Below are 27,466 nucleotides of genomic sequence, written 5' to 3' on the forward strand. Positions count from 1 at the left end.
CGAGCAACTACAGCGCTCACGTGCGGACCACATGTTCCCGGTCGCCCGACCCCTGACCTCCGTGGACAGGCAGGACTAATCGCCAAGACCAGCGGTGTAGTGTGTACCGCCAAGGCCCATCCCGTCTTTAAGCGTTGCCCAGTGTGTCAGAGGCTTAAAATCGACCGGCTCCTTGACGACCTGTCTCTGTGTTATCATTCATCAATCGGATTGACCCGCCATGGAAGACCCGTTGAATAAACAGGTTAGGTTGGCGTCCGCGTAAACACGACGAGGCGGTGTGTAAATCCCTCAAACCGGGGAGCGTAACCGGGTTATTCTATTCTTAACCGGGTTTCGCTGCTGCCTGTGAAGGCTGTGTATTGATTCATAACAGCCACGGACGACGTGGTGATCAACAGGAGGAGAGGCAGGAGCTGAGGGGGGGGGGGGGATCTGAAGCGCGTCGGAGGACACCAGCATCTGCTGCCACGGCGCGTTTGAGCAGCCCCCCCCCCCCCCCCCCCCCCCCCCTCTCCCCCCCTCCCCATCGCTTCAGACCCAGCGTGGACTGTCTGGAGATATCTCCGGCAGATATTGAGTGAATTAAAAACACATCTCCGCCCCGTTTGGCGCACGAGCCGTACAGGGAAATATATCAGCGGGCCAATTTCACGGCGGCAGCGCGTGTACGCTTTCTGTTTACCGGCTGCCCGCCACCGACGCCGCCGCCACCGCGCAGAGTTACACCGCCACCACAAATCTTAATTACGACAAGAGCGACAGACTCCTCCGCTAGGCTTAAAGGCACAGCATGGGGGGGGAAATAACAACTGTGACAAGAAGAAATTGCAGCATCAATTACACTCGTCGGCGGCGGCGATAACGATCGCGGGCGACCGAGGAAGAAGAGGAGCGACGTTCCTCTCCCGAGCTCCGAGATTTGAGGCAGCCGGCGTGACTGAATTGGCAAAGGGTCTTGTCGAAAAGCCCCGCAACGGAGACTTAAAGTGCCAACAGCAATGTTCTCTTTGGAGGCGAAGGCATGAGGGGGGGGGGGGGGACTTCAGAGAGCAGACGCGCTCTGACTTCGACGGGTCGGGGGACTCGTGGCGTTCGCAGACACGTTCTGACGTCGCCACGGGTCGACAAACTAAAGCCTTTGTTGAGTTTTCTTTATTTCTTTTTTAAACCTTCTTCAGGGAGGGAATATTAAAAAAAATAAAATCTTCAGGGAAGGAATGTTAATGAAGTGGGTTTTTTACTTCACGTTGACAAGTGAACGGAGGGTAGAACGCCGAGAGATTACAATTGAAATAAGATGTGGGATTGATGGATTAATGACTGGGTCGGCGCGGTGGATTTGCTGAATGGCGCTGGACCTGATTGAGACAGAATCTGTCTCGTTACCGGAGCGGTGGCGGCGGCGGTGGATGTACTGTTTGGCATGTGTTTCACACCTGCTTGCCAGGGAAATAGAAAAAGCAGCGTGAGCCCGTTATTTTTTTCCCCCTCCACTACATTGTTTCTAAAAATCGTTTTGTGTGGCTGCTCTGAAAGACTGGGCTAATTAAAAAAGTCCTTCCTATTCACACTTCAAACATGGGAGCTTGTGAATTGAAATTCCTCAATCCACATTGAGGTGTCACTTCTGACGATAATGGCTGCCTCACATTTGAGTGAAACCCCCACCCCTCCCACCCTCACAGCCCACCCCCCCCCCCCCCCCCTCCCCAGCACAAAAGGAACGCATATCAATGGTCAGCACCAACAGGACAAAGAGCACAAAGCAGGAAGCAGGCTGGTGGAGGGAGGGGGGGGGGGGGGGGTTGCGGGGGGGGGGGGTTAGCTAGCTAACACCAGAGGAACACAAGAAAAGAAATGGAGTCAGCAGTCGTAAAAACAAAGGTTGGCTAGGCTAACAGGAGCACGGGGGAAACACACACAGAGCTAATCTAATGCGGGCCTGAAAAGCCTGCTATCCTCACAAAGTATTTAAATTGAGATCCCACATACTTATGGTTGCTTCTCAACATCCAGCCTTAAAAGTCAATATTGAAATGTGTGTCAAGGAAAGAGTGTGTACGTGATGAGTACACAAAGTGTCCACAGTCCTCGACGGTCAGAAAACGATTGAACCGTGTTCCATTTGAAAGCAGTGCATCTTGGGTACTTACGGGTGCACGGCGAGTTGGGGGCGTCCGACTCGGCGCGCAGGTAGCCGGGGCGACACGCGCACACGGTGGAGCCGATGCCGGCGGCGTGGCTGTAGCCGGGGCAGCCCGTGCACTGGCCTTCCAGACCCGCCTTGAACTGGCCCACGGGACACCCTGATGGGAGGGGGGGGGGGGGGGGGGGACACACACATCGCCGTCGTTAGTGGGTGGGAGAAGCGCAACGACGCGCACTGGAGAGGGAACTTTGTTGACAAAGATTCTTGCAAAATGTACATCACACCTTTGAGAATGTGTGTGGCCGAGTGCGAAGCATGATGAAGTACGGCCACAGTAAGAAGAACGGTAACAGATAGCGCCAAACACAATAGGGCGGCCCTGCGCCAGATAACACTATGAGAGACGTCTCATACCCCCCCCCGGGGCGAGGAACAGGGAAACAGTGTTCAACGCTCACACCAAAGGCCTAAAACGAGTCGACCATCGCTCAGCCAAGTCATCTGTGTTTACTAAGTGTACGCTCATCTACGAGGAATTCCGAATCGGAGGATCGGTGCGCCGGATAGATTAAATAATCATTTGGAAGTAAGTGAGTTAAGACGTTGAATCCCACCGGCTAGGCGGCCGACTACCGAGAGGACACGAGCAGAGCTCAGTTTTAAACCCATTTACACTAACGGGGCCCAATGTTACCCTGAGGTAGACGAGCTAGCGGATATATTTAAACACCTCGATTATTCAAGCCCCTTACGTAAGCGTCTCACGGTGTCGATTCCCCTCCCAGTGTACACAACGGAAAAGGCACACACATTAGCCACTGCGTTCCACCTCATCTTTTCTGTTCAGCCCCCCTTCGTTGATTGCCTTAAAACCCCAGTTTTAATTATGATTATGCAAATGATTCAAAGGGGAAGGGATGTATTATTTTCTGCATATTTCTAACTCTATAGTGCTGATATTTTATTAATAGACCCTGTGGAGCAGTAAATGACTCTGCTTCAGTCTGCCTCCGCCACTGTATTTAGGGTTCCAGCGTGCGCGTACAGCCAGCCGCAGCGCCCAGGTCTGCAGCGGCTCGATAAGGGCGATTTAACTGCTCATGCAGTTCCTTCAGACGTATCTGAAGTTGGAACACGCATCAAAAAAGAAGTATATACATATATAGGTGGAGGCAGAAGTGGTTTTGCAAATAAGATTGGATACTATGCAGCATTTTCCATTTTGTTGATGGGAGTTTATTCTTGAGATCTTCTCACGGAATAATATTAACTTTACTTTTTCCTCGCTGCTAGATGCTCTACTAGAAAATAAACGAGGCAAAAACGCGAGGTTGGAATGCCCTTCCTTAACTACTACTCCTGCAACGACTACTTCACTCATCCGCTATAACCGAGCGTGTTCTTCAGCAGGCTGACAACTCCCCTCTCTCTCTCTCTCTCTCTCTCTCTCTCTCTCTCTCTCTCTCTCTCTCTCTCTCTCTCTCTCTCTCTCTCTCTCTCTCTCTCTCTCTCTCTCTCTCTCTCTCTCTCTCTCTCTCTCTCTCTCTCTCTCTCTCTCTCTCTCTCTCTCTCTCTCTCTCTCTCTCTCTCTCTCTCTCTCTCTCTCTCTCTCTCTCTCTGGCCGCCGGCTGCATCTCGCTCGAGGACCACTGCCTTCCCAACACTTCTGAGTGTGAAGGGTTAGGGGGTGTGGGGGCACCGGCAGAGTGAATTCAAGGCCTTTAAAGCCTTTTGAGAGCGCCCCCCCCCCCCCCCCCCCCCTCCCCCCCTCCCCCCCCCCCCTCCCCCTCCCCTCACCACCTCTGCAACCTCTGCATCCCCAGTCACTCCCAGGAGAATCTCAGCCCTGCTTTTCATCTCGCTCCTTTGACTCGATACCAGCTGAAGAATGTCTGGCCTGCAATCCCTTTAGCATCAGAATGACACCTGTCTTCTCTCTCTCCCTCCCCTCTCTCTCTCTCTTCTCTTAAGCTAGATGTACTGGTGCACGGCTTATCTGCAGTACCCCGGTTGCCAAACAACAAACAAAACCGGCAAACACTTCAGCCCTCATTTTGATGAATGCATTCCAAACGTCTCGACGCTGGAAATGGTTGGGTTTATCTTCAAGTTTTATAACAAAAAGCAGCGGTTTCGAATGCCTCCCCTGTAAAATTGTGCCCAGTAGGACGTTCGGCATTGAGAAATATAATGTCTCCTACGTTCTACTTTGAAATCAATGTTTAATGCGTCATATTGATAAAACCTGTTTGACGTCTAAACAATCCGTCATTGTATTGATCATTTCAAAATACAGATTCCGATTCAAAACTCACTGCCGCACTTCGAATCAAAAAGCGTAACACAAGTGGCCACGATGGCGCGTGTTGAGGTTTGGTATTTCCGTCCTATCGGGTCTGACCAACCCCCTGTCGGCTGGCTGTGGCTGATAAAGCCGATAACAACACCATGTCCATCCCGGTGACTGACGTTGACTGACAGGCAGAACACTCTCGCTATGGCGACGCCACGCACGGCCGTTCCACACAAGATGTTCTCAGGGGCCCGCGGGGGAACCGGCGGCGCCCCCAGGAGACATCCAGCACCACGGGGCCCGCTGATTCATTCCTCTCTTCTCTCCCGGGGGCCGCTTGGCAGACCGATTGCTCTCTAGTCCCGCCTGGGATTGAAAGACTCCGGGAGTGGGGCCGGACCCTGTGGTCAGAGAGGGCCCCCGCAGGCCCCCAGACACCAAGGGCAATATTCCTTTGTCGTCGACTCGTCGGCCCCGAAGAGTTTTTCAATCTTCTGTGTTCCTTATTTGTTTCGGTTATTTGCTTCTGGTATAGAACGCTTACTTGTACAATTGACCTGCGCGAATATTTAAATTCATCCTCTTGTAAGCCTGCACAGAAAATAACATTGTGGGCAACGGCAGGGACACCCTTTGTGTTTTGTGACAGTTGTTGATATTCACTCTTCAACCGTTCAAATTGGATGCCTGATGCCTTCGGTCTGAGCAGCTGGGGGAATTTGTACACCTTTTAAATCAAAACGTAATCACTTTCTTATCCTCTTGTTATGATGACTCATGGGAGCAATACCCAGCCGCTACACACACACACACACACACCACACCACACGTTACACACATGACTACACACTTCCGACAGTCTCAGAGCCATTATATATAGATTGACATGTTCTTCAAAGGACTTGGCTGTCTACATCACGCTTATATAACACTGCTTTCTCGGAAGATCTAATGCCATACTGAGATAAAAGGGGTAACAGACACTGAAATCAACGTCGTAGACATAAACAAAAAAGGAAAAAAAAATGTTATTTATCACTAAAACCTAGCGTGTTGTGTTGTCCTACCATTCCCAAATGAACCCTTGAATTCTTCCTTCACGGTTCCTTCAAGCTTAAGGTCACTCCAAACTGCACTAGAATGTTCCCCGGCAGCAGAACCACATGTGGAACACGCGCTCCATATGGACACCCCCCGCGTCAGGTTCGACCCCCACCACCTCCACAACACACACAATAACTTTCTCCAACTCGGATTGAGTAGCTGTTGTTTTCTCTAATTAGAATTCCGTCTCTTTCTAAAAATGAGCGCTAATTAAACTCCCCAATTCCTCAGAGCCTCCTCCCTCGCCGCTCCCTCTCTCTCTCTCTTTATTTCCCGCTCTGCTTTGATGTTCCCCACGTCATAAACCTGTTTACCGTCTCCACATCGCCGGCCCGCTCTACCTATCCTCTCCCTCTCCTCCCACCTGCCGTTAAGCACGTCGCTTAGAAAAAACAACAACAACAACTCATAAAATCCTCTCAGGATTTGAACCCCAGCTGCCCCCCCCCCCCCCCCGCCTGCCCCGGTTGGATCTTGACCTCTGACCCTAACCTGATCCCTTTCCGTACCCCTCGGAGGCCCGGGCCAGTCCCTCGCCTCATTAACTTCCTTTGGTTTCGTGTTTCCTCCTGTACTGGGAGGGCCCCGAGTGCCCCCCCCCCCCCCCCCCCCCCCCCCCCCCGCAAGCCCTTCCATTGTTTCTCTGTGGAGTCCCTCGGCTCTGAGTGCCTGGCGGGTGTGGCTGTATTAACATCCAAGTGTGTGTGTGTGTGTGTGTGTGTGTGTGTGTGTGTGTGTGTGTGTGTGTGTGTGTGTGTGTGTGTGTGTGTGTGTGTGTGTGTGTGTGTGTGTGTGTGTGTGTGTGTGTGTGTGCGCGTGCGTGCGCGCGTGCGTGTATATGTGTGTGTGTGTGTGTAGTCATGTGTGGCTCCCCACCAAAAATTGAACTGGAAAAGAACCAGCTCTCCCGTCTGCGAAGGCGGTTTCCCAGGTGGAGACGTCGAATCCCACGGGGTTTATAAAGTTCACCTCCATTAAGATGGATGGGTGACGGTGACATCACTACAAGGGGGTCTTATCCCACCGTTTTTTTCTGATCGCGTGTAACTCTACTATCTCTCCACGGCATCAAATGTTTGGATGGGACTTTGTAATTGATTGATGTTTGTTTTTTTGTCCCGTATTTTATGGCCTTGTCTCCGAGTGTGTGGAAAAGAGTGGATGAATAACATTTATAAATGTATCATCATTAAGAGAGACGGGAGACGGTTACATCACGGAGGGCTGCACACAATCTCAATCAATCTATGACCCCCCCAGACCTTGTGTGTGTGTGTGTGTGTGTGTGTGTGTGTGTGTGTGTGTGTGTGTGTGTGTGTGTGTGTGTGTGTGTGTGTGTGTGTGTGTATCCCCCTCTCTCTCTCTCTCTCTCTCTCTCTCTCTCTCTCCCTCCCTCCCTCCATCCCTAGGTCTCTCGCCCCTACTCACTGTTGCAGACGGTGCTCCCGTCCGCCGCCTCGAAGCCGGGCAGGCAGGCGCAGGAGGTGGTGGGCTGCCCCACCCACTGGCCGTCCTCGCCGCAGAAGAGCTTGGGGGGCCGCGGCCGGCCCTGCTGGGCGGCGTCCGCCACGCACACGCCCTGGGCCTCCTGCACCAGGGTGCGGGGCACCGTCTCGGGGAAGGAGGACAGCGCGCTGACCATGGACGGGCACTTCTTGAAGAAGACGCGCACCGACAGCAGCGCCATGCAGGCGCCCTGCGCCTGGAAGGCCAGGTAGAAGCCCTGCATGGAGAGCGGCCCGAGGCGCAGCGTCTTCACGTTGAACTTCTGCTCCCCGCCCTTCCGCAGCAGGAAGTCGGCGGCCACCGTGTCCACCTAGAGGGGGGGGGGGGGGGGGGGGGGGAGGACGACGAGCGCACACGGTCAGGCCAGGATCCACCGCCCGGAGATTAGGATCACGCCGGGAAACAATGGCGCACCGACATGCCTATGTAATGTTTGGTTGGTTGGGTGGGGGGGGGGGCGGTGTGTGTGTGTGTGTGTGTGTGTGTGTGTGTGTGTGTGTGTGTGTGTGTGTGTGTGTGTGTGTGTGTGTGTGTGTGTGTGTGTGTGTGTGTGTGTGTGTGTGTGTGTTGAGTAAGTAGTACGGTTTTAAACAGAGAGGCAGGTGGTAGAGTGGGGGCAGTACGGCCGACTCTAGACCCCAGAGAGACCTGCTCATAACGAAGTTAAGAAATAAGATCCTTCTCTTAATCCCGGAGGGGGAAACTCTTGGTGATAATGATGACGCAAAAACTACACTACTATGAAGCGACGACAGGCAAAAGTTCATAACAAAGCGGTTGTAATGCCATCCAAAGAGTTGGGTCAATACAACACTGTACCTCAGTGTAAGTAAGTAGGCTAACCAAGCACTCCATTAATCACTCGAGGGGAAATGCAGTAGAAGTTACTCTCACCACTTACTTAAAATAAATAGTAATACTAATATACTCAATTAATGAATATACTCATCTAATATACAAATTAATCAAAATTCTAAGGTCTTAATTCGGTGACAATAAAAGAGGGTTCTCTTCCCACTCGGGGCGGGGCTGACCTCATACGGCCACGTACTACAATGTACTCCCGCGTACTACAATGTACGCCCGCGTACTACAATGTACGAGCGCGTACTACAATGTACGAGCGCGTACCTTGGTGTAGGGGTTCTCCATCCACGGCGGGTGCGTGTCCGTGGCCTCGTTGGAGTCGGCCTGGTAGTAGTAGAGGTTGAAGGTCTCCTTGCAGCTGCGGTGGTGGGTGGTGTGCGAGGAGCACTCCATCATGGTGAAGGTCAGCTCCACGTAGGCCTGGGACGCGCCGCGCCGCAGGATCAGCCCGCTGCGCAGCCAGTGGCTGGACGCGCTGTCCACCTGGCAGATCTCGTAGGTCCGCACGCTGTTGTTCTCCTCGTCCAGGCCGCTGAGCTGCTCCCACTGGGGGGGGGGGGGGGGCGATCACAACATTGAACACGCTGAACGTTGAACGCAGTCCTTTTGTCAAGTCACGAGAGCGCCAATGACAGGTGGACCACTGACCAAACCAGAACCGATGCTACATTTACAACCGACGGACCCGAGGCCCATCGCAGAAGAACAACAGAGAGGCTGACCGTCAATCAGGACCAACTGACGCCAGCGAATAGCCAAACCGAAGCATTCCATTCATCAACAGGCATGGTTGATGAGTTTTGGTAATTCACACGATACTATTGATTGCAATTTCATATTTCAGCGAATACCAGAGCTCGTCAGGGCTCAAGACTCGAGATGGGAGGAAATGTGACTCCGGCTCATATTTAAACCCGGGTTGTAAAGCGATTCCCAGATGTGTTTTTTACTGGGAGTACACGTTCCCAGTTTCCACAAGTAGAAACGACCACTGGACACACAACGGTCGTACGAGTCGTCTCTTCAAATATCTTTTAACAAAGCTGAACGCCGCCCAGAGAGCCTTTAAATAAACAAGCGGAAAAGTGGCATTTATAAGTAATGTGGCCGCTAAAATCACAGGGCTTTAATTTAATAAGAAAACCGTCACTCTTCATTTTCTGCTAAAAGTAGGGACGCGACGGAGCAGCTAGCTACCCCGGAGTAGCGACGGGAGCCTCGTAGCACAGCTCCGCTGGCACGCCTCAAACACCGCGCTGCTCGCACCCACAACACCCGACAGTTGATGTCAGGTGAAACAGGAAAGTTTGACGCTGGTCTTTTCCGGTTCTGTTTGACATTTTGGTTAAAGTCACACACTGGGACACCCTGCTGAGAATACCAAATTAGCCCTTTGAGGAGAACGGCTGGTGAAAAAAAAAGTGGCATTATTAAATGTCTGCCGGGGCGCTTTGGGGGGATTATCAAAGTGTTTTCCGTCGCATAACTCACAACGTAATTGGGGGAGGCGGATGTGCGCTGTGGCAGGTTTAATGTGATGTGTCCTTACTCCCCCACCGCCCGGTTCGCCCCCTAAATGTTAGCCTTCATATGAAACACACTCGTACACTTCCAGACCCACACATGCAGAACACACACATTCCCCAGCACACATCCAAACACGCAGGAACGCACACACACACACACACACACACACACACACACACACACACACACACACACACACACACACACACACACACACACACACACACACACACACACACACACACACACCCACACACCAACCACCGCTACATTGGAGGAGTTAGGGGTGAGGTGCCTTGCTCATCGAACCCAAGCAGCACAGCCAGCATGCACCAGGGATTCGTGCTCATACCTCAGGTTTGGTGCGCGGGTAAATGGTCCATCGGAGGTCTGACGTTTCTGCCTTCGTGTTCATCAGAATCTCTGTGAAACGCACACATAGTATTAGGTATACGCATAGTGTGGACAAATACACACACAAAGTATTACGTTTATACATTGTATGTCCACACACACACACACACACACACACACACACACACACACACACACACACACACACACACACACACACACACACACACACACACACACACACACACACACACACACACACACACACACACACAATTAGGTATACACATGGCCAAGTGTGTACAAAATACACACACATACTTTAAGGTATGCATGAAGTGTATTCAAATACATTCAGAATCAGATGTACAAATAGTATCCATCCAAATACATTCATAGTTCCAGATTGTCATGAAGAGTCTCAGGTATCAGGTCTGGACCTATTTGTAAATATGTATACAATGACACACGGACATCTACGTCGTAGAGCCTCAGTCCTACTGACTTGGGAACAAGAAGGAAAGAAAATCTATCAAGCTAATCAACAATAAATGCCACACTTGCTCACACAAGGACGCGCACATCCATGCGCACGCGTGTGCCGGAGTGTCTCTTTTGTTGACACTCATGTACACACACAAACCAAACACAGACGCACAATCACATACACACAAACACAAACACCCACACACTGAGACAACAAAATAAGCGTTTAAGCTCTCGCTCCGACATGAGCCGTGATTGCTACTGAATTGATTTTGTGTGTAATCTTTTAAAGGGCAGGCGGACAGCTCACTATCAGCAGCTGCCGTTCTTCTCATCAGGATTCTGGATAGTTCCGTGCACACGGGCGATGCATATTTTTGAAACAATGCAAAACGTCACAGGCAAGCTATTAAAAAAAACAACAGCCCATGTCTACTGGAGCGCTTGTATCTCGCTCAGTGCAACGCTATCTTGACCTTCTGCACAATCATTAGCTCCGGGCGTCTCAAGCACCAGATCAGTCGCCACGCTGACCGACAGCCATTACTGGAGTTTCTCCTGGACGTCGACAAAGTACAGGTCGTGACGAACAACGTCTAGACGGCCTCATGGCAAACGGACAAAAGAGGGAAAACTCAGAGAAAAAACAACCTCATGGAGGAACTGTGTCGGCATGCTCGACAGACACTTTATTGCGCCGTTTAGGGTTTACATCAAATGGATTCTTGTTATGGCCTCTCTTCTCCCTTTTAACTCTTTAGGGCTGTACAAACAGCACGCCAGCACCGCAAATCCCCGCCTGTGTGTTATGACTGCAGAGGGCAGAAACAGACATGTCTCCCTAGAGTCATACCAAATACAAAACAAAAGAAGCAGTGAAGGACAATGGTTGACAGGTAAGGCTTAAGGGAGACTTAACTCGGAACGACGAGGCGATGCTACAATACGACTATTATTCATTCTGCGTTGGATTCAGGCAACGAAATGCAGATGATAAGATGGTACTTTGTTAATCACAGACGGGCGGTTCTGCTGTGTAGATCATGTAGTAGGACATGTAGGACGGGCCTCCCCTAGATCTCTGGACAGGATGCGTCCCCGAGGAGCCCGACTCGAACCGAGCTACAAGCTGACGTGTTTACAGTCGAGCGAAAGGGGTTGTGTTAGATGAGCACCAGGTCTTCTGTAATGCAGGCCAGAGTCTCCTCTGCACTCGCCTGTTAGACTTTCTTTAGTTTTTCTTTGCGGAAGACTTTGCTCCGACCCCGCGAAGCAGCTGAAGGGCACGGGGCTGTCACCACAAGGTGGAACCCCTTCAGTTCCGAACCCATTTTTACCCGGGATCCAACCCTTCCCCGGCCTTGACCCCACCCCCCACCCTCCCCTCCTCCCCCTCTCAGCCCTCGTATCGGCCTAATTCACCGTTCGTTGTCGCTTGTGATGAATGAATAAGGGCAAAGAGAACCGCAACACACCATCGCCCTCAAAGAGAGCAACACGAGGGGCTTCAAAATAAGAGCCAGGTGCATGGCCAACACACTTCATACCCAGGTTTTTTATATGCCCCCAAAAACAGAGCTGAGCTGTAATTTACCTGCTCTGTGATTTACCACTGAAGCACATCTTCCATAAGTGAGAGACCGACCTCGCCGGTGATCATTTAAGCCTCGAGTTGGCTCACTTCGTCGCTCTCTTCCTCTCTTCCTCTCTTCCCACCCTCCACACACCTGCCGTGGCAGCATGAGCTGGTTCTGAGCAGCCCAAGGAAAACTCCCCGCCACCCAAGAATAGTAATCACTGTTTACCATCACTCTATAATTACGCTAAATGAGGCTTGGTGCTCCGCAGAGAGGCTGACTGCATGGGAGGGTGGCTGCATGGGAGGGTGACTGCCTGGGAAGGCAAATCCGTGAGAGGGTGACTGCATGAAAGGGTGTCTCCATGAAAGGGTGACTACATGAAAGGGTGTCTCCATGGAAGGGTGACTCCATGAAAGGGTGTCTCCATGGAAGGGTGACTGCATGAAAGGGTGACTACATGAAAGGGTGTCTCCATGGAAGGGTGACTGCATGAAAGGGTGTCTCCATGGAAGGGTGACTGCATGAAAGGGTGACTACATGAAAGGGTGTCTCCATGGAAGGGTGACTGCATGAAAGGGTGACTACATGAAAGGGTGTCTCCATGGAAGGGTGACTACATGAAAGGGTGTCTCCATGGAAGGGTGACTGCATGAAAGGGTGACTGCATGAAAGGGTGTCTCCATGAAAGGGTGACTGCATGAAAGGGTGTCTCCATGAAAGGGTGACTGCATGAAAGGGTGTCTCCATGAAAGGGTGACTACATGAGAGGGTGACTACATGAGAGGGTGACTACATGAGAGGGTGACTACATGAGAGGGTGACTACATGAAAGGGTGTCTCCATGAAAGGGTGACTCCATGAGAGGGTAATGCATGAAAGGGTGAATGCTCGAGAGGGTTACACCGCTCAGAGGGTGAATGCATGAGGGGGTGAAAGCATGTAAACTGCATGAGAGAGTGACTAGATGACAGTGACCCAACGAAACAGGGAGAGGGAGAAACTATGAGGGAGTGACCTCATGAAAGCATGAGTATTTCCATCGAACCAGATGCATGCTGGGCCTTTCTCTCCCTGTGCCCCCAGCCTGCCACGGACAGAGCCAGCATTTCCCTCTCACATTCATCCACCCACATTCTGCCACCACTGGAAAATAAATGACCCCAGATAAATTGTAACGTAAAGACAATGGCGAAAGGCGTCTTTGGGCCCGATTTGACGCCCCAAACCGACACATGCGGGGTGATTACAGCACAATAGTCCTTATCCACCCGGCAGAAGGACTTGTTTTTGGCCTGCGAGCCCGGCGGAGGAGCCAGGAGAGAGCGCAGCGCGGATGGAAACTGTAATTGAGTTCAAGCCGAGTGGCCCGGGGCTCCGCGTTACGCCCAACCACATGCATGTATGATGTGCATGTGACTATGATAAATAAAATAATCTGGGAGTCGGTTCTGGAGGCCGCTTTCGCCGGCCAAGTTCTGCTCTCTGGGTTGGAAGCAGATCTGTGGCGCGGGGGCTGCAGCGAGTCGTCCCAGCGTAGCACGTTTATCTTCATTACCTCGGGTCACGAGATACCAGAACCCCCCGTCTGAGTCGCAGACGGGGACCAACGCACGGGTTTTATTCCTTTTCAACATGGAAAAATGTCTTTCCGTCCGACCATTTTTTCAAATGCGTTCAATTCTCGTTTTCTACGTGGTTCGCAGACACGCTTAAGCTGCTATCGAAAACGATACCCTAGAACTAGATATAATTCTCTAATTTAAAACAGTGGACATACTTATCTTTAATATAGTTCATAATATAATATACATATTGCACATTTGTAACTTGGTAAACAATAAAATGATATTGAAGTCAACGTCTTACATAAAATCCCGAAAAATCATCATAAAAAAACGACACGACAAATGTTGTTGTGACAAACACACATCAAAACTGATCGTCAGTGAGTTCTACTCCCAACTGACACCGTACCTCCTCCTCCCTAGAACACACTGTCCATGATGCCTCCTTATGACGTGTTCTCCCAGCGGTTGGTGCAGAATACACTGTCCATGTTGCCTCTTTATGACCTGTTCCCCCAGCAGCCGGCTTTGCCCGTCTCACACCCAGGGCCTCAGCACCTGCTCTATCGAGTCCTGTCTTGGGTCAAACCACTGAGGATGTATTGAATCTCTTTAATCTCTCCTGCTTGTCCGTTCTTCACTCCTATTTTCACCCTAAAGCCAAACCAGGCAGACCCAGCCCCCTGACGAAATGCGCGCACACACACACCGACACACACACACCCACACCCACACACACACACACACACACACGCACACACACGCTTAGAGGAAACTGTCGGAAAAGCCGCGTGGAGAAGAGTGGAAGAAAGACAGACTTTAGGTCTCCTTTGATATTCCCATGGATCTTTAGACTTGGGTTTCAGTTATACTGCAAAGCGGCCCAATAAAGTCAAGCCCACAATATCTCTCAAACATTATATATCTGAACCACTCCAGGGTCCTGTTTAATACTGCAGTAATAAATCTGCTCTTTTAACCTCCTGTGAGTTGAGAATGTTCCTTTTAGAAGCAGTTCCATCTGTACATTAAAAAACTCAGATTATTTTACCAATTTGAACCCCATTTTCCTCTAAAATATTTTCAGCGTCTGCACCGCAACTCAGATGAATTCCTGTGTGTCTCGCCTTATGGGCAATTTTCTGAGCCAGCTTGGTAAAATATTTGAAGTCTACAAACTGATCAGCACAGCCTGTCCCAACTAAAATCATACAGGAGTCCATTGAGATGTTACCTAGTCTGTTAGCCCTCACACCATCACAGCTCTTTACTAGCAGGTACAGATTCAGCTTGAAGCAGCGAAAGGTTCAGCTTGTTCTTAAGAAGCCTTAATAATAGAAGCAGCACTCTATTCCTAACCAGTTTTCTTATCCAAAACAACACCTTTAAAAATTGAAAATTTGGCTTCGGAGTGGCAAGAAATCATGGCAAAGAAACGTTGCTCTTTTAAGTTACACACATCCCTCACCCTGTCTTGCCTGTAGATTATGGTTAGATAAATTTGCAATAAATGTGGAAACCCTTAAACTCACAGAGGACAAAATAGTATTTCAATCCTGTCCTTCAAATTGAGGCGGATGGATTCTTGCCTATGCTGCAACAGGGCTTTGATTTCACATCACCGAACCTCAGATCTGACAGATACCGAACAATACTGACCCGATTTGAACAACCCCTTCTAACCGTGTGCTAACGTCTGTCTTTGTGACTCTCCATGTTCTCCACATTCTCTCACTCGACTCTCTTTATGGACTCTGGGGTGCGATAGAACGAAATTGTATGTCTAGCATCAGCCACAATTAAAACCCATTTTAATTAAAGAAAAAAAAAATCAAGTACCAATTACCCCCTCTTCACCTAGAGAGAAGAGGCGAACAGAGGAGCCTGGGGACACAGGAATCTGAGAAATAGGACAAAGAGGTGGAAGATGGATGAGAACGAGGCCGGGGAGGCAAGAAAGGTGACACTTTTTTCGACAGAAAAGGCTACAGGGCTGGTCGGCCTTACATCAGAATGCATAATGGGATTTTTTTGGGGCAAGGATTTCGAGAGAGTTGTACTGAAATGTCGAATCCTATATCAATGAATCAGGAAATATACCATAATATCCCACCTCTCGCATGAGAAACTCTGTGGCAGATTCAACCACAAAAATGCATCCCAATAATGACATTGTCCTGATGTCAATATATATTTAACTGACCGAAATAACATAATACACACATATTAACTAGCCTTCCAATGCTCCTATGCTTCAAAATGGAGGCGGTCGTTGCGATGGGAGGTTCTCCTTTGAAAATAGCCTCACAAAACACACCTGGTTACCATTAGTTAAGGTCAAAACACTATCACCATAATATTTCTGCTATCGAGTGTCAAGCCGCATCAGCGGTAGGTAGGAATTCACCGCTTCACAGCGCGGCTACATCTCGCTAAAGGCCTGCACGTGTAAACGTTTGTGTTTGTTTACCCCATCTGCCTGTTAGGTTGTAATTTCCAATGACAAACAAAAAGAACAACAAAGCAATCACAGTATCTCCATTCAGACGTTAATGAGTCCCCCGGTTTCCCCCTGTAATCAACCCAACGCAGCGCCACACAGCTAGCTAGCAACACGATAAAATATATAAACACACAGCCCAATACGCTGCATCGCAAACTACCGCAATACAATAAACAAACTAAACATAACACGCACAGTTCAAAAAGCCACGTTGCAAGCTAGCAAGCAACCCAATATAAAACCAAAATCAAAACCGATATACAGCGCAAGAAGGCCGATAGCAAGCTAGCAAGCAACACAATAATAAATCCAATACATTTTTTAACAGGTCAGTATCCCAGTGTCATAGGATAACCAACACAGGGAGACGATAATTTTATTTATCACTGCCAGTGTTCTGGGGGGAGAATATAATAATTTGGGGAGATGGTCATTGTGGCATTGTGGCGCTTCTCTGCTCGCCAGCTTTGAACTCATTTCCGTGGGTCATCCATTGTGTTTGTGGAACGTGAGCCATGAGTGCTCGGAGGCTCATAACACAATGCACTCCCTACTGTTTGGTGTCTTTGACACAAAGTTGTGTCTGTGTGGCTGGTAAAAATATAGACCTGCGCTTCCTGGGGTGCCCTTCTCCTTCTCGTCTCCCGGTGTGTGTGTGTGTGTGTGTGTGTGTGTGTGTGTGTGTGTGTGTGTGTGTGTGTGTGTGTGTGTGTGTGTGTGTGTGTGTGTGTGTGTGTGTGTACACGTCAGTGTATGTGTTTGTGTGTGTGGGTGGGTGGGTGTGTGGGTGTGTTTGTGTGTGCGAGTTGCGAATGTGATTACGTGTGAGGATGTACATGCTGGGGGGGTTGGGATCTGTGTCTGTGTTTGTGTGATTGTTACTGTGTGAGTGCTTTTGTGTGATTGTTACGGCGTGAGTGTGTCCGTGTGTATATGCGAGTGTGCGTGAGTCACTATGTGCAATGCTTGTGTGTATACTGGGGTCGTGTGTGCGTGGGGTTCGTCTGGCTTCTCCTGACACACATCATTCATCACAACAAGCAAAGCGAGAGCAGCCCCCCCCCCCCCTCCCCCCCCCCCCCCCCTCCCCCCACTGTGTCCTCTGATCTGAGACCGGGAGTGGCCCTCACCACCTCTGTGGATACAGGTGAGCCATTAATGGAAGGTGTGACTGGATGGAGTGGAGAGAGGTGAGGAAAGAGGGGGGGGGGGGGGGGGGGAGTAAAGGTGTTGATGTGCTTCTTCTTCTTGTTCTTCTTCTTCTTCTGTAAAGCTTGCATATCAATGGGGGTTTTTATGTCCCGGGTGCTTTATGACGGCAGGAAGTCTCTCCGTTAGGGCGGAGCGGGAACTGGAGACGTTAGCGGGGTCGGTGAGTTAGCCAAACACGGAGACAGAGTGGAGAACGATGAGCAGCGCTTCACACCTCCACCGTGGCTACCGCTTTGTTATGTTGCGTTTAGCCGCCGCCCGGCCCCCCCCGTCCTGCTGCCAACATCCTTACATTGAGTCGTTGGGCGTCAGACTCTTTCACACGAGTGACAAGTGACTCACTTAAGGGAGGCCGAGAACCATCGGAATTGTAAATGCGAGCACAAAGAGGCCGCAAAGTGCTGAACCAAACAGTTTGACAACCGGACCAGAGAGCAGCATAACCCCACTCTTCGGAGTCATAACTTCCCCCAGCTGGAGAGTGGGTGGGATGACCTTCATAGTTGTATTTATCTACCGTAACTTATTTCCTGGGAAACAAACGACAAGGCAGTCATTCTGAAGAAAAGGATGAGGGGCTACACACACACACACACACACACACACACAAACAGTGCTCATGTTGGTGCCCTTGGACGGTTCTGTGCAAAATCGTTCCAACACGGTTCAGAATCCCAATCAGTTTTTAAACTTGATATTTTTCGGAGAAGTGCACGATACATAAGGTGCTCCTCCCAAGGTCAGGGGAACGACCCCCAGCGCCCGGCTCTGAATCTGGCAGCTCCCTCCGATTCATTTGGGGAGAGCAGCAGGTGAGATGGGTGCATTAGTCAAGCGGGGGATAACGAATACATAATTGAATCAAGTCGGTATAAATGGCCTAACCCGCTTGCATGGGAAACTAAGGTTAATGGAGGATGAAGCATCCACTGTTATGCTACATTATATCACTCGCTAGACATAATGAGTTTTACCCTCGCTTCTTAATGCCGGCACACAACAAGCAGTGTGCGTCCCGCAGTAGGACAGTGGATCGTCCGTGTCCCCGTTTTTAATCAACAGAATTACAGAACGCCGCTTGCGTCGACGCCAGGCGACCACGTCCAAGAGAGAGGAAATAGATTATCTCCAGAGCCGTGACGAAGAGGTGGGACCGATTGTTGACAGGAAGCAACCCGCGCTGAGAATGTTGTTTGAATCCCAAATTAAAAATGTTCTTTGAAACGCGCCGATGAATACCAATGTGTTATGATGAGAGTTCAGCCCTCTTAAAAAAAATGCTAATGGTGGCCGCAGCGTTCTCTTTATCTCTTCAGAAATGAATAACAACATTAATATAAAATAGCAATAAACAAATGCAGGGAAGTTGGAAGGTCTATGGGGGTTACCTTTGTTTTGCAACAAATCGCAACCTTCAAAAAGACCTCAGAGTGCGAAGAATAAAGAACAAAATAAACATGAGATGAAAACCTATTCCAGGTTTAGTCGGGCTTGACATGGCTTTGTCACAATAAATGCATCAAATAAAACGGGATTATACAGAAGTATGTATTTGGGATATTTACAAAATATCCCCAATGGTAAATCTTAGTACTGGTTTATTATGCATACACAATAAAACTTGTAATAGCTATTCCCTGACTTCAGAACACACACTTGGTGGGAAGTGTGCAGTGCGTTCCCTGCAGTGTGTATTTCTTGGATACATTTAACAAAATCTCTGGTGGGTGAACATCTGTACCACAGCTGTCTTCGTCACGGCGACATATCATCACTAATTTAATCTAATCTAACCCGGACACATTCCAAAATGTAAAAAAAATATTAATATCCAAAATATTAGATGCTCTGTTACTTTTTGTTCAGGCGGGCTTCAAAATAGTGATAATTCTTATGTATTTCTAAAGCAGAAGAAATATGCTCATTAGGTAAGATAATGGTTTTGGTTTCATTAAAGGGGAGATAATAATTGTATTTCCATGTAGTGGTTGCTGCATCATTCATTTGAGAACATTGGCGTGTTTTTGTAAACACAGGACTCCCAAGATTGAGGCTTGGATAGTCATTTTTTTGGGAGAAACTATGATTTATTAACTTTAGTAAATGATAATACCCCAAGGCTCTGTAGGGATATTAGGGAGAAAAAACTTATTTATAAACCACCATATGCCAAGGTGCGTGAAATATGGAGGTAATTTAATAATTTCCCCCTCACCCCAGCGATTTATGTTAGCTTAATTACCGTCGGGTCATGTCTTTCACGCGTTGAAACCCGACTAGCCTGTACCAACCAAGCGCCATCAGTTTGATACAACACCTATTAGCTTCAAAACGGTAGAACAAGAGCAGCATAGAAACTAGGAGTTGGAGCACAGGAAGAACATATACGTGGACCCATCATTTATGGAAAAGCCTGCATACATACATGCAGAACAGACCATGAACATGCATAGATAACCTGCATTCAACCAATTTTTTCTAACCGTACTCATTTAATTTTTCCTCGCTTTCCCTTCTCTTTATGTCCATGATTTATGCGTGCATGTCGTTATGTGTCTGGCAATTTTGTTCAATTGTGTGCAACATAAAATATATATAATAATTGGAAGACCGGTCATGATTGAATGTGCAAAAAGCATACACCTGTGCAACACCCTTTCCCATATCTGCGGTCTGGTCCCCCCACACGAGATACGGGTTATCCTTTACTTAACCCCCCTTCAACCCTCCCCATACATCCCCCATGACCAGGGGCACCACTCCGTTATCCCAGCCCGCCCAGAGGGCTTGGAGGCTGGGGTCGGCTCACCTGTGCGGTGAGCCGACCCCAGCCTCCAAGCACCTCTGGGCGGGTAAGGATTTAGATTTGCAGGGGTGTTGGTGGTGCTGGTGGTGGTGCATGAGGAGGAGGAGGACAGCAACACTAAACTATCCACCTTTGCTACTGTGGTTTTTCGCTGTGTTTATCTTGTCTTTCGATTTCTGCGGCGCGACGGACCGACAGCCGACAGGCCCGATTCATCACGCAACGGATTAGTGTCTTATCTGTGGTGTGCACCGCCAAGGACAGGGTCTGGGGAGAGCACACAAAGGCGTGGAATGTGTGTGGATGCGTGTGCGTGTGTGGTAGACATAGAATGTCAGTGTATCGGCAATCCTAAATCTTTAACATAGGCATGCTAGTGGTGGTTGTAGTCATGCAAGCAGTATTAGCAGTTGGCTCTCGGCATGCTGGGTAGTGAGACGCCTCGACACTTCCTGCTCCATGCGATCCTATTCGTAGTCAACAAAAGGTTGCTTTGAATAAAAGCATGGGCTAAATAAAAGGCAAGCAGCGTTATTGCAATTAGCATTAATAGCGCAATTGCTTCTCCACCGTCCCTTTGTGCGACACAGCGACGCTTACCCCTACCGTGGCACGACAATGTCATTATCCAGATAACTGTGTGTTTTATGTGCCGCTTTAATATCAAAACACTCAAACTCGTTGACTTTAACTGAAAAGCATCCGACCGACGCGGCGAGTTAAAATAGCACAGAGGCAAGAGTGCGTCTCAACTGCTCCAACAGCCAATTAGAAGTTGTGAGGACCGTCGAGATGAATATGTATTAGATGCCCTCATTCCGCCTTTCTTTTTGGAGAGTCCTGTGTTCTGAAATCCCCCCGCACACACACAAAACCTTCTTACTCTGGGGTAGAATGTTTCATGAGGTGCACAAAAACAGACATTTTAAATGAGCTTGGGAAAGAAGAGAAGGAGAGGTGGAGGAGGGGAGGTGGGGGGGGTGGTTGGGGGGGGGGGGGGGGGGGGAGACGTCGCTTTCTTTACTCAGAAGTTAGCTTTTGTATCAAAGGGCCTTAGCGAGGCAGACGGGACGCAGGATGTATCTGTTGTGGGGAGCAACCATCTGACTAAGCAGCGCGGGGAGGCCCGGCAGCTTGAAGCCATCGACGCAGACCGCCGCTAAATAAACCATCCACCAGGTTTGACACTTCTAAAAGGGAAGAGGCGCCAGAGGACTCTCAGCCCGCCGTGTGGTTGGCTCGGTGTCACCGGGACAAATCCCTGGGTCTGAGACGTCCAACACGTGACGCGTTGACAGCCGCGTCCAGGGGACATGAGCACCGCACGATCCACAACGACACATGCTTATAAAGATGAATGTGTCGGGGAAGAAGACGTGACTTAATACTTATTACCAAGCTTGGTGTTAATAATGATAGATCGCTATAAGTGATATGTCCGTTAATGCACGACGGTGTCTCCGACGTTTGAGTAGCACGTATCTACTCACGAGACAGACGGACGCAACACCCCAGGACGACTCCTGTCACGAGTCTAGCCGCACAGACACTGAAGGACACATGAATCATCGCACATTCGCACAGCAACAACAACACCGACCACGACAACAGGGCAGAGAAAGGCCTACAGACAGGAGCTTGGATGATGTGCAGTTCACCTAACACATCACAGCAGGGCCGTCTGCAGTGCCTAGGGTCGGTCAGTAAATGCCCCACTTTTGGACCATAACAATTCTCCTCTGAAGCCAGTGTGAACCCGTAAGCCCTGTGCACACAGAGAGCTGTAGCAACGGGGCTGGAATGTTAGTCTGGTGTTTTAGATGTCGCCCTGCTGGCATGTTGGATTGAACATGCAACACAGAATGCCAGAAGTAGGGCAGATAGATACAAGCAAGGCTCATGGTGGTTATAAATGTTGAGTCATTTCTATGTAAATGTATATGCTGGAAATACGTTGTTTACGAATAAATAGATCAAACAACAAGTTAATACTAATGGCGCAACTGAGCACATACACACGCACACTCACAGTCTATGCAAGTGCATGAATCAGAGCATTTCCTCCAGATTAAAGACTCCCTTTTCATCCTCATCAAACATAACGCATCCACACAAATACATGGCCCTGGGTTTGTCCACTGCACACAGCAACAGACCCCTGATCCTAAACTGCCTCCTCTCCAATGAACCACAACGCCCTTTTCCATTATTCATTACTAGGTTCAAGAGCCTTTTGAACGCAGCAATACGTATTTCGTGCGCTCTCGTATTATTGTTTATGTCCTCTGACGGCGGCTCATATTAAAACCCTGCAACCACCACAGCGCTTCGAAGCTATCATTAAAGTCCAACCAGCAGGAAAGCCTGCCAATTAAACTTCGAACTGAACCACACATCAGTTCGAAGTACAAAACATGTCTATTACACAAGGTTTGCATCGTGATGGTGCCATCGTTTGTTTGTCTTGTGGTGGTTTTTTTGCACGACTACAGACACACACACAGAAAATACATAACCCACATCTCCCACCATGTGCAAACATTACACCCGCATAAAAACACTCTTTCTGCATCCGTCTCCCTCTTCCTCTCCATCCCTCTCACTCTTCATCTCCCCCTCCCTGCCTCTCCCTCCCCTTTCTTGTCCTCCTCTGTCCTTACTTTGACTGTCGAGATCATCGACTTATGTTCATCTTACTATCTGCCTTTCCTTCCTTCAGCGCGCACACACACACACACACACACACACAGTACCCAGAGTGCAGTTTTCAGAGGCTCATGGCTGCTATGCGGTGGCCTCATTCCCTCTCCACTGCAGCCTGTCCCCATTGTGTCCCTCTACCGTCCACACACACACACACACACACACACACACACACACACACACACACACACACACACACACACACACACACACACACACACACACACACACACACACACACACACACACACACAGTTCCTCTTCTTTCTGGGGACTTTGTGTATCCTCTACTACACAGACACACAAACACACAGTCCCAAATAAGGAGGGGAGGTGCGTGTGTGTGTGTGTATTCATACGGATATTTGTATGTATGCGTGTGCGCATGTGCATACGAGCGTGTGTGTGCATGTGTCTGTGCATGTGTGTTTGGGCAGGAAATTGGGAAGGGGAGCATGCTACAATCCTGGCTGGGAAGCTTGGTTCTGTCCCTGACACGGATGTAGGTGCTGGAGGTGTGTTGTCTTATTAGCTTAAACCATCTTAGCCCTGCAGAACCACAGGCCACAGGCAACTCCCTCCGCAAGAGAGAGAGACAGAGACATGGGGAGAGAGAGCTGTATTACATCCCATGCAAAACCGCATGCAACCCTTCCACGAGACAGAGAAATACAGTCAGAACGAGAGAGAGAGAGAACTATTGTGTCCCTGTGAAACCGCAAGCCACACGCAAACGTTCCATGAGCGAGAGAGCAAGAGGGAAAGTTAAGGGTAGGAGAGAGAGAGGGAAAAGAGAACGATTCTGCCCCTGCAAAACCACAAGCATTTCAATGACAGAGAAAGAGATAGATTGATAGATAGATAGAGGGAGGAAGAGGGTGAGAAAAAAAGTTTTAAAAAAAAAGACAGGGAAAAAAATCGAAGACATAGAACGAGGCTATGAAACAGGGTTAGAAAGAGAGTGGATGAAAGCGATAGCAGTGGGGAGGGAGAAAGACAGAGGGAGCGAGGAAGAGAGACAGAGGGAGGGGGGGGAGGGAGGGAGAGTGATAGAAAGCACTTGTTCCCTCAGATGCCTGTTTAACTCTTGAGCAAGCTAATCAGGGATTGAGAAGCAGGGGATGAAGGGGTGAGGGATTTCAGCGAGAAAGAGAGAGAGGGGGAGAGGGTTGCTTTAAATGCAAATCCCTTTCTTATAAATATCGGTTCCGTTTAAAGGGATTTCTGGGCACCGATCCACACTTTCACGGCAGGGGAGCCAGTGAGCTGGGGCGAGACAGCACCGCAGAACCCAAACATCAAGGAGAGAGGGGTGAGGAGAGAGGAGGGATAAAAAGGCTACATGTGTGAAAGAGCGGCTCCGGGGCCCAAATGAGGCATCCTGGATCCACACTATGAAACACATTGTCTCCTGCATTCACAATGTGGCTCAGGTTTAAAGATAGAGAGAGCTTAGCAGAGCCAGGGGGAGGGAGAGAGACCGAAGAGAGCCCGAAGAGAGCAAGAGATACAGAAGAGAGAGAGGAAGACAGTGAGCTTCAGAAGAGGGCCACAGAGAGACAGATATAGGGGGACTTACAGAGGGGAGAGCGAGAGTTTTAGCAGAATATCCAAGTCTTTCCGCGGTGTTAATCGAGAGAAACACACACACACACACACACACACACACACACACACACACACACACACACACACACACACACACACACACACACACACACACACACACACACACACACACACACACACACACACACACACACACACAAACCAGTATTTCCACAACAGGTTATACAGTTGGCACTATTCATACCGGATTATTTAATAAGCAATGATTTGGGTGTGTTTGTGGGTAGGAGGGAGGAGTTTAAGGATGAATTGGATTAATACTATTCTACGACCAACCGTGAGCACCATGCATGGGCATCGGGCACTATGAGCCAATAATAGGCGACCGTGATGTCTCTAGGCGACCAAAAAAAAAGACATTACAATGGAATGACGTAGTTTTATCCGCTACACTACAACCTATAGACAAACATCCGCCCAGCATAGTTTACAGAGAAGTTGTATATTTCTGGAGGGGAAATTCCAAAAGGAGCTTTAACTGCACAACAACATGACCATCAACCAAAATTAACACCATATTTAATCCATCACACGATGCACAGGCTCACAGATTACAATTTCAAAAGAAAAGCTGGAGCGCCGCTTGGGCTTTACCCAATTAAAAAGATAATAAACATCTGGCTCAACGTTTGAATTCTTGTTTATTAAAAAGTGGTCGTTTGAGTGATCGAGTTTGACACGTCGGCGTTGAGCAACTCTTTCGCCAAGAGGATTACCTGTGGCTTACTACTGCGTGTCAATAATTAAACCCACAGTATCAACACCCTAGCATTATCCCCCCAAACCCCAGCATTCCTCCACTGGCTACAGCTTTCACAGCATTATTTCACTTCGCTGTTGAGTTTATGCCAGAATCGCCTACATAAACCCATCATCATAAACAGACATCTGACAGGGTTTCAGGTGTCACGACCACATAGTTGGATCCTTAGAGATTAGATTTGGGCATTCTTGCTAGGCTACTCATCTCTTTTGACAAACTGATTCAATATAAAAAGAAAAATGCTGAGCATCATTGTTTTTCGGATGAAACCATTACATATTCAAACACTCAATAAATGTCACCACCATCTCTGGAAAACTAGCACTAGCCTCGGATACAACGCCATCATGCTGCGTGCGCAGCGCTTTTAAAACTGATTTAGGAACTTAATTAGCTTTGAAGACACGCAAGCCACGCGCCTCTTGGGCCTTTTAAACATCAACCGATGCTGCACTACTGCATGTAACAGGGTGAGCCTCTTGTATTGGAAGGGGTGTGTGGCCGAGTCAACAATAAAACCAAATAGTACTTCTTTTTAGTGCATGAGACCACGTGATCACGTGGCTGCCAACATCTTTGACTCGAACACTTTTATACCAAGGACAACAATAAAAGTCAGCACAATGGGAATGCAAATAGGCCGTCTGGTGTGGTAATTGCAGCAAAGAGTGTGTGTGTGTTTTAAACACTGAGTCAGAAATAAGGGTAAATCAACCCAATTAAGACAGAAAATTAGCTAGTTTAGGACATCCATCCATATATATACACGCACACACACACACAAACATACATATACACACATACATACAACATATATATAGTAACTAAAACTCACCTTCTTCTCCAAAAATGAGGAGAACGAAATCAAGCAGGACCAATCCCAGCAGCGCCAGTTTCTTGGTGGTCGAATCCATACCGTCAGGGAGATGATACCAGACCGACAGAAGAACTACTATCTGGGTTGACCTGGAGATAGAGAGCAGCTCGGGAAGGGCAGTGCACCCACTGACCAGGCTCCTGTCACCATCTATAGTTCAAATCCTTCTTGTAGTTGTCAAATCAGGCAGGGTCAGTAAACCAAGTCCTTGTGTTTATTACTGTAACTTGTAGAAGTATAAACTAATCAATGTCAGAGGAGCACAGTCATAACTTTTTTCTTTTGGGTTAGAACCAAGAAAATCCCCGTTGAGGACGAGTTCACTGGTGATCCACCTGTGGGCGTATGTGGGGTAAATCTTCAACGCTGGGTTCAATACTGAGCTATGAAATCCTTTGGAAGCCACTGAGCCGCATCATCCCGTTAGGTCCGAGTGGTGTGGAGAGTCCCAACTCTCTGGGTTCTGCTCTTTAACGCTCTTTGTTGGCGGGTTTCAGGCGACTACCCTGCAATCCCCTCCGATCGATCATAAAAATGGGTCCAACCGCAAACGCTACGATTTAACAGCCCATGGCTTGAGAAGTTTCTGAATAACGTTAATATAAGCGTTATCCCCGGATTACTCGCTTGCTCAATTCAAGTTTTCTTGACGTGAATCACTATGACAGCCTCCATGTATGGGGGTGCTGCTTTTAGTCCCAAAAAAAGAGGTTGTCTACGATTCAAGAGAATCCACTCCTCAGCGGTCTCTTCAGCAGTCAATCCGTCAATCTCCCGATAGATCACTCAACAGAAGGTCATCAAAACTTGCCCCGTTTCTAATCGGTCTGGCGGATGGCAGCTGCGTTGAGTTTCCGTGGACATCTCCTGCTCTGAGCCACCCGAGTCGACGAATGGCACGAGCAACCTCCGCTGGCCGCCTACGCTCCTCCCCACTCTGGCTGCTATTGCTAGTAGTGCTCTCCACTCTCACTTTAGAGGGGGTGAACAGTCCCCCCACCCACCCTCTCCCTAGCCCAGCACCCCTCGCCGACAACGGTGCAAACTGCTGCACAGTGTGGCCCTTCGCACCCACCCCCCACACCTCCCTCCACAGTGAAATCCGCCGCTAGGTGGCAGCAGCACCGTGATTTGAGCTGGAAAGAGGCTCCGTCTACCACCCAGGGTACTGTGTTGGGGCCTTTGGAGCCTGGGCCTGGCTCCAACGTATACATTTTCTGCTCTGCTTATTTCCACGTCTTCCATGCCAGATATATTAGGCGTTAATTTATGGAGACACATAACAGCTCTCGCATATTTCAGAGTTGTATTTTCCTGCTATGATGGCGGACCAATAGGGAGTTCTGTGGTGGTCACCCTCACAGTCGGTGTGTTCTAATAAATTTCAGTTTGTCTTATGAATTTCCAGTAATATGTGCAAGGACAGGACATTGGGCGTCGTGCCAGTGGGAGAAGAGGTTCGGCTGATTTAAGAGCTGGCACTCTGCGGCCTGAGCATGCGGGGAACACGATGCACCACCACATATAGTTAAACCACTG

The 27,466-nt window shown here is 49.0% G+C and overlaps 1 protein-coding gene across 1 annotated transcript in view; it reads right to left on the bottom strand.

Annotated features, from left to right (window-relative positions):
* Positions 1-26,886, bottom strand: part of LOC130385698 (ephrin type-B receptor 4a-like) — a 40,515-nt gene extending 13,629 nt beyond the window's left edge. Inside the window, exons 1-5 of the mRNA XM_056594349.1 lie at positions 25,886-26,886; positions 9,802-9,872; positions 8,187-8,468; positions 6,978-7,365; positions 2,157-2,309 (exon numbers count right to left, since the gene is read on the bottom strand). Of these exons, the coding sequence (XP_056450324.1) occupies positions 2,157-2,309; positions 6,978-7,365; positions 8,187-8,468; positions 9,802-9,872; positions 25,886-25,964 (973 nt within the window). The 5' untranslated portion in view covers positions 25,965-26,886. The remainder of the gene's footprint in view (positions 1-2,156; positions 2,310-6,977; positions 7,366-8,186; positions 8,469-9,801; positions 9,873-25,885) is intronic.
* Between the last annotated feature and the right edge of the window lie 580 nt (positions 26,887-27,466).

The sequence above is a fragment of the Gadus chalcogrammus genome, chromosome 7 (genome assembly GCF_026213295.1).
Source record: "Gadus chalcogrammus isolate NIFS_2021 chromosome 7, NIFS_Gcha_1.0, whole genome shotgun sequence".
Classification (NCBI taxonomy): domain Eukaryota; kingdom Metazoa; phylum Chordata; class Actinopteri; order Gadiformes; family Gadidae; genus Gadus; species Gadus chalcogrammus.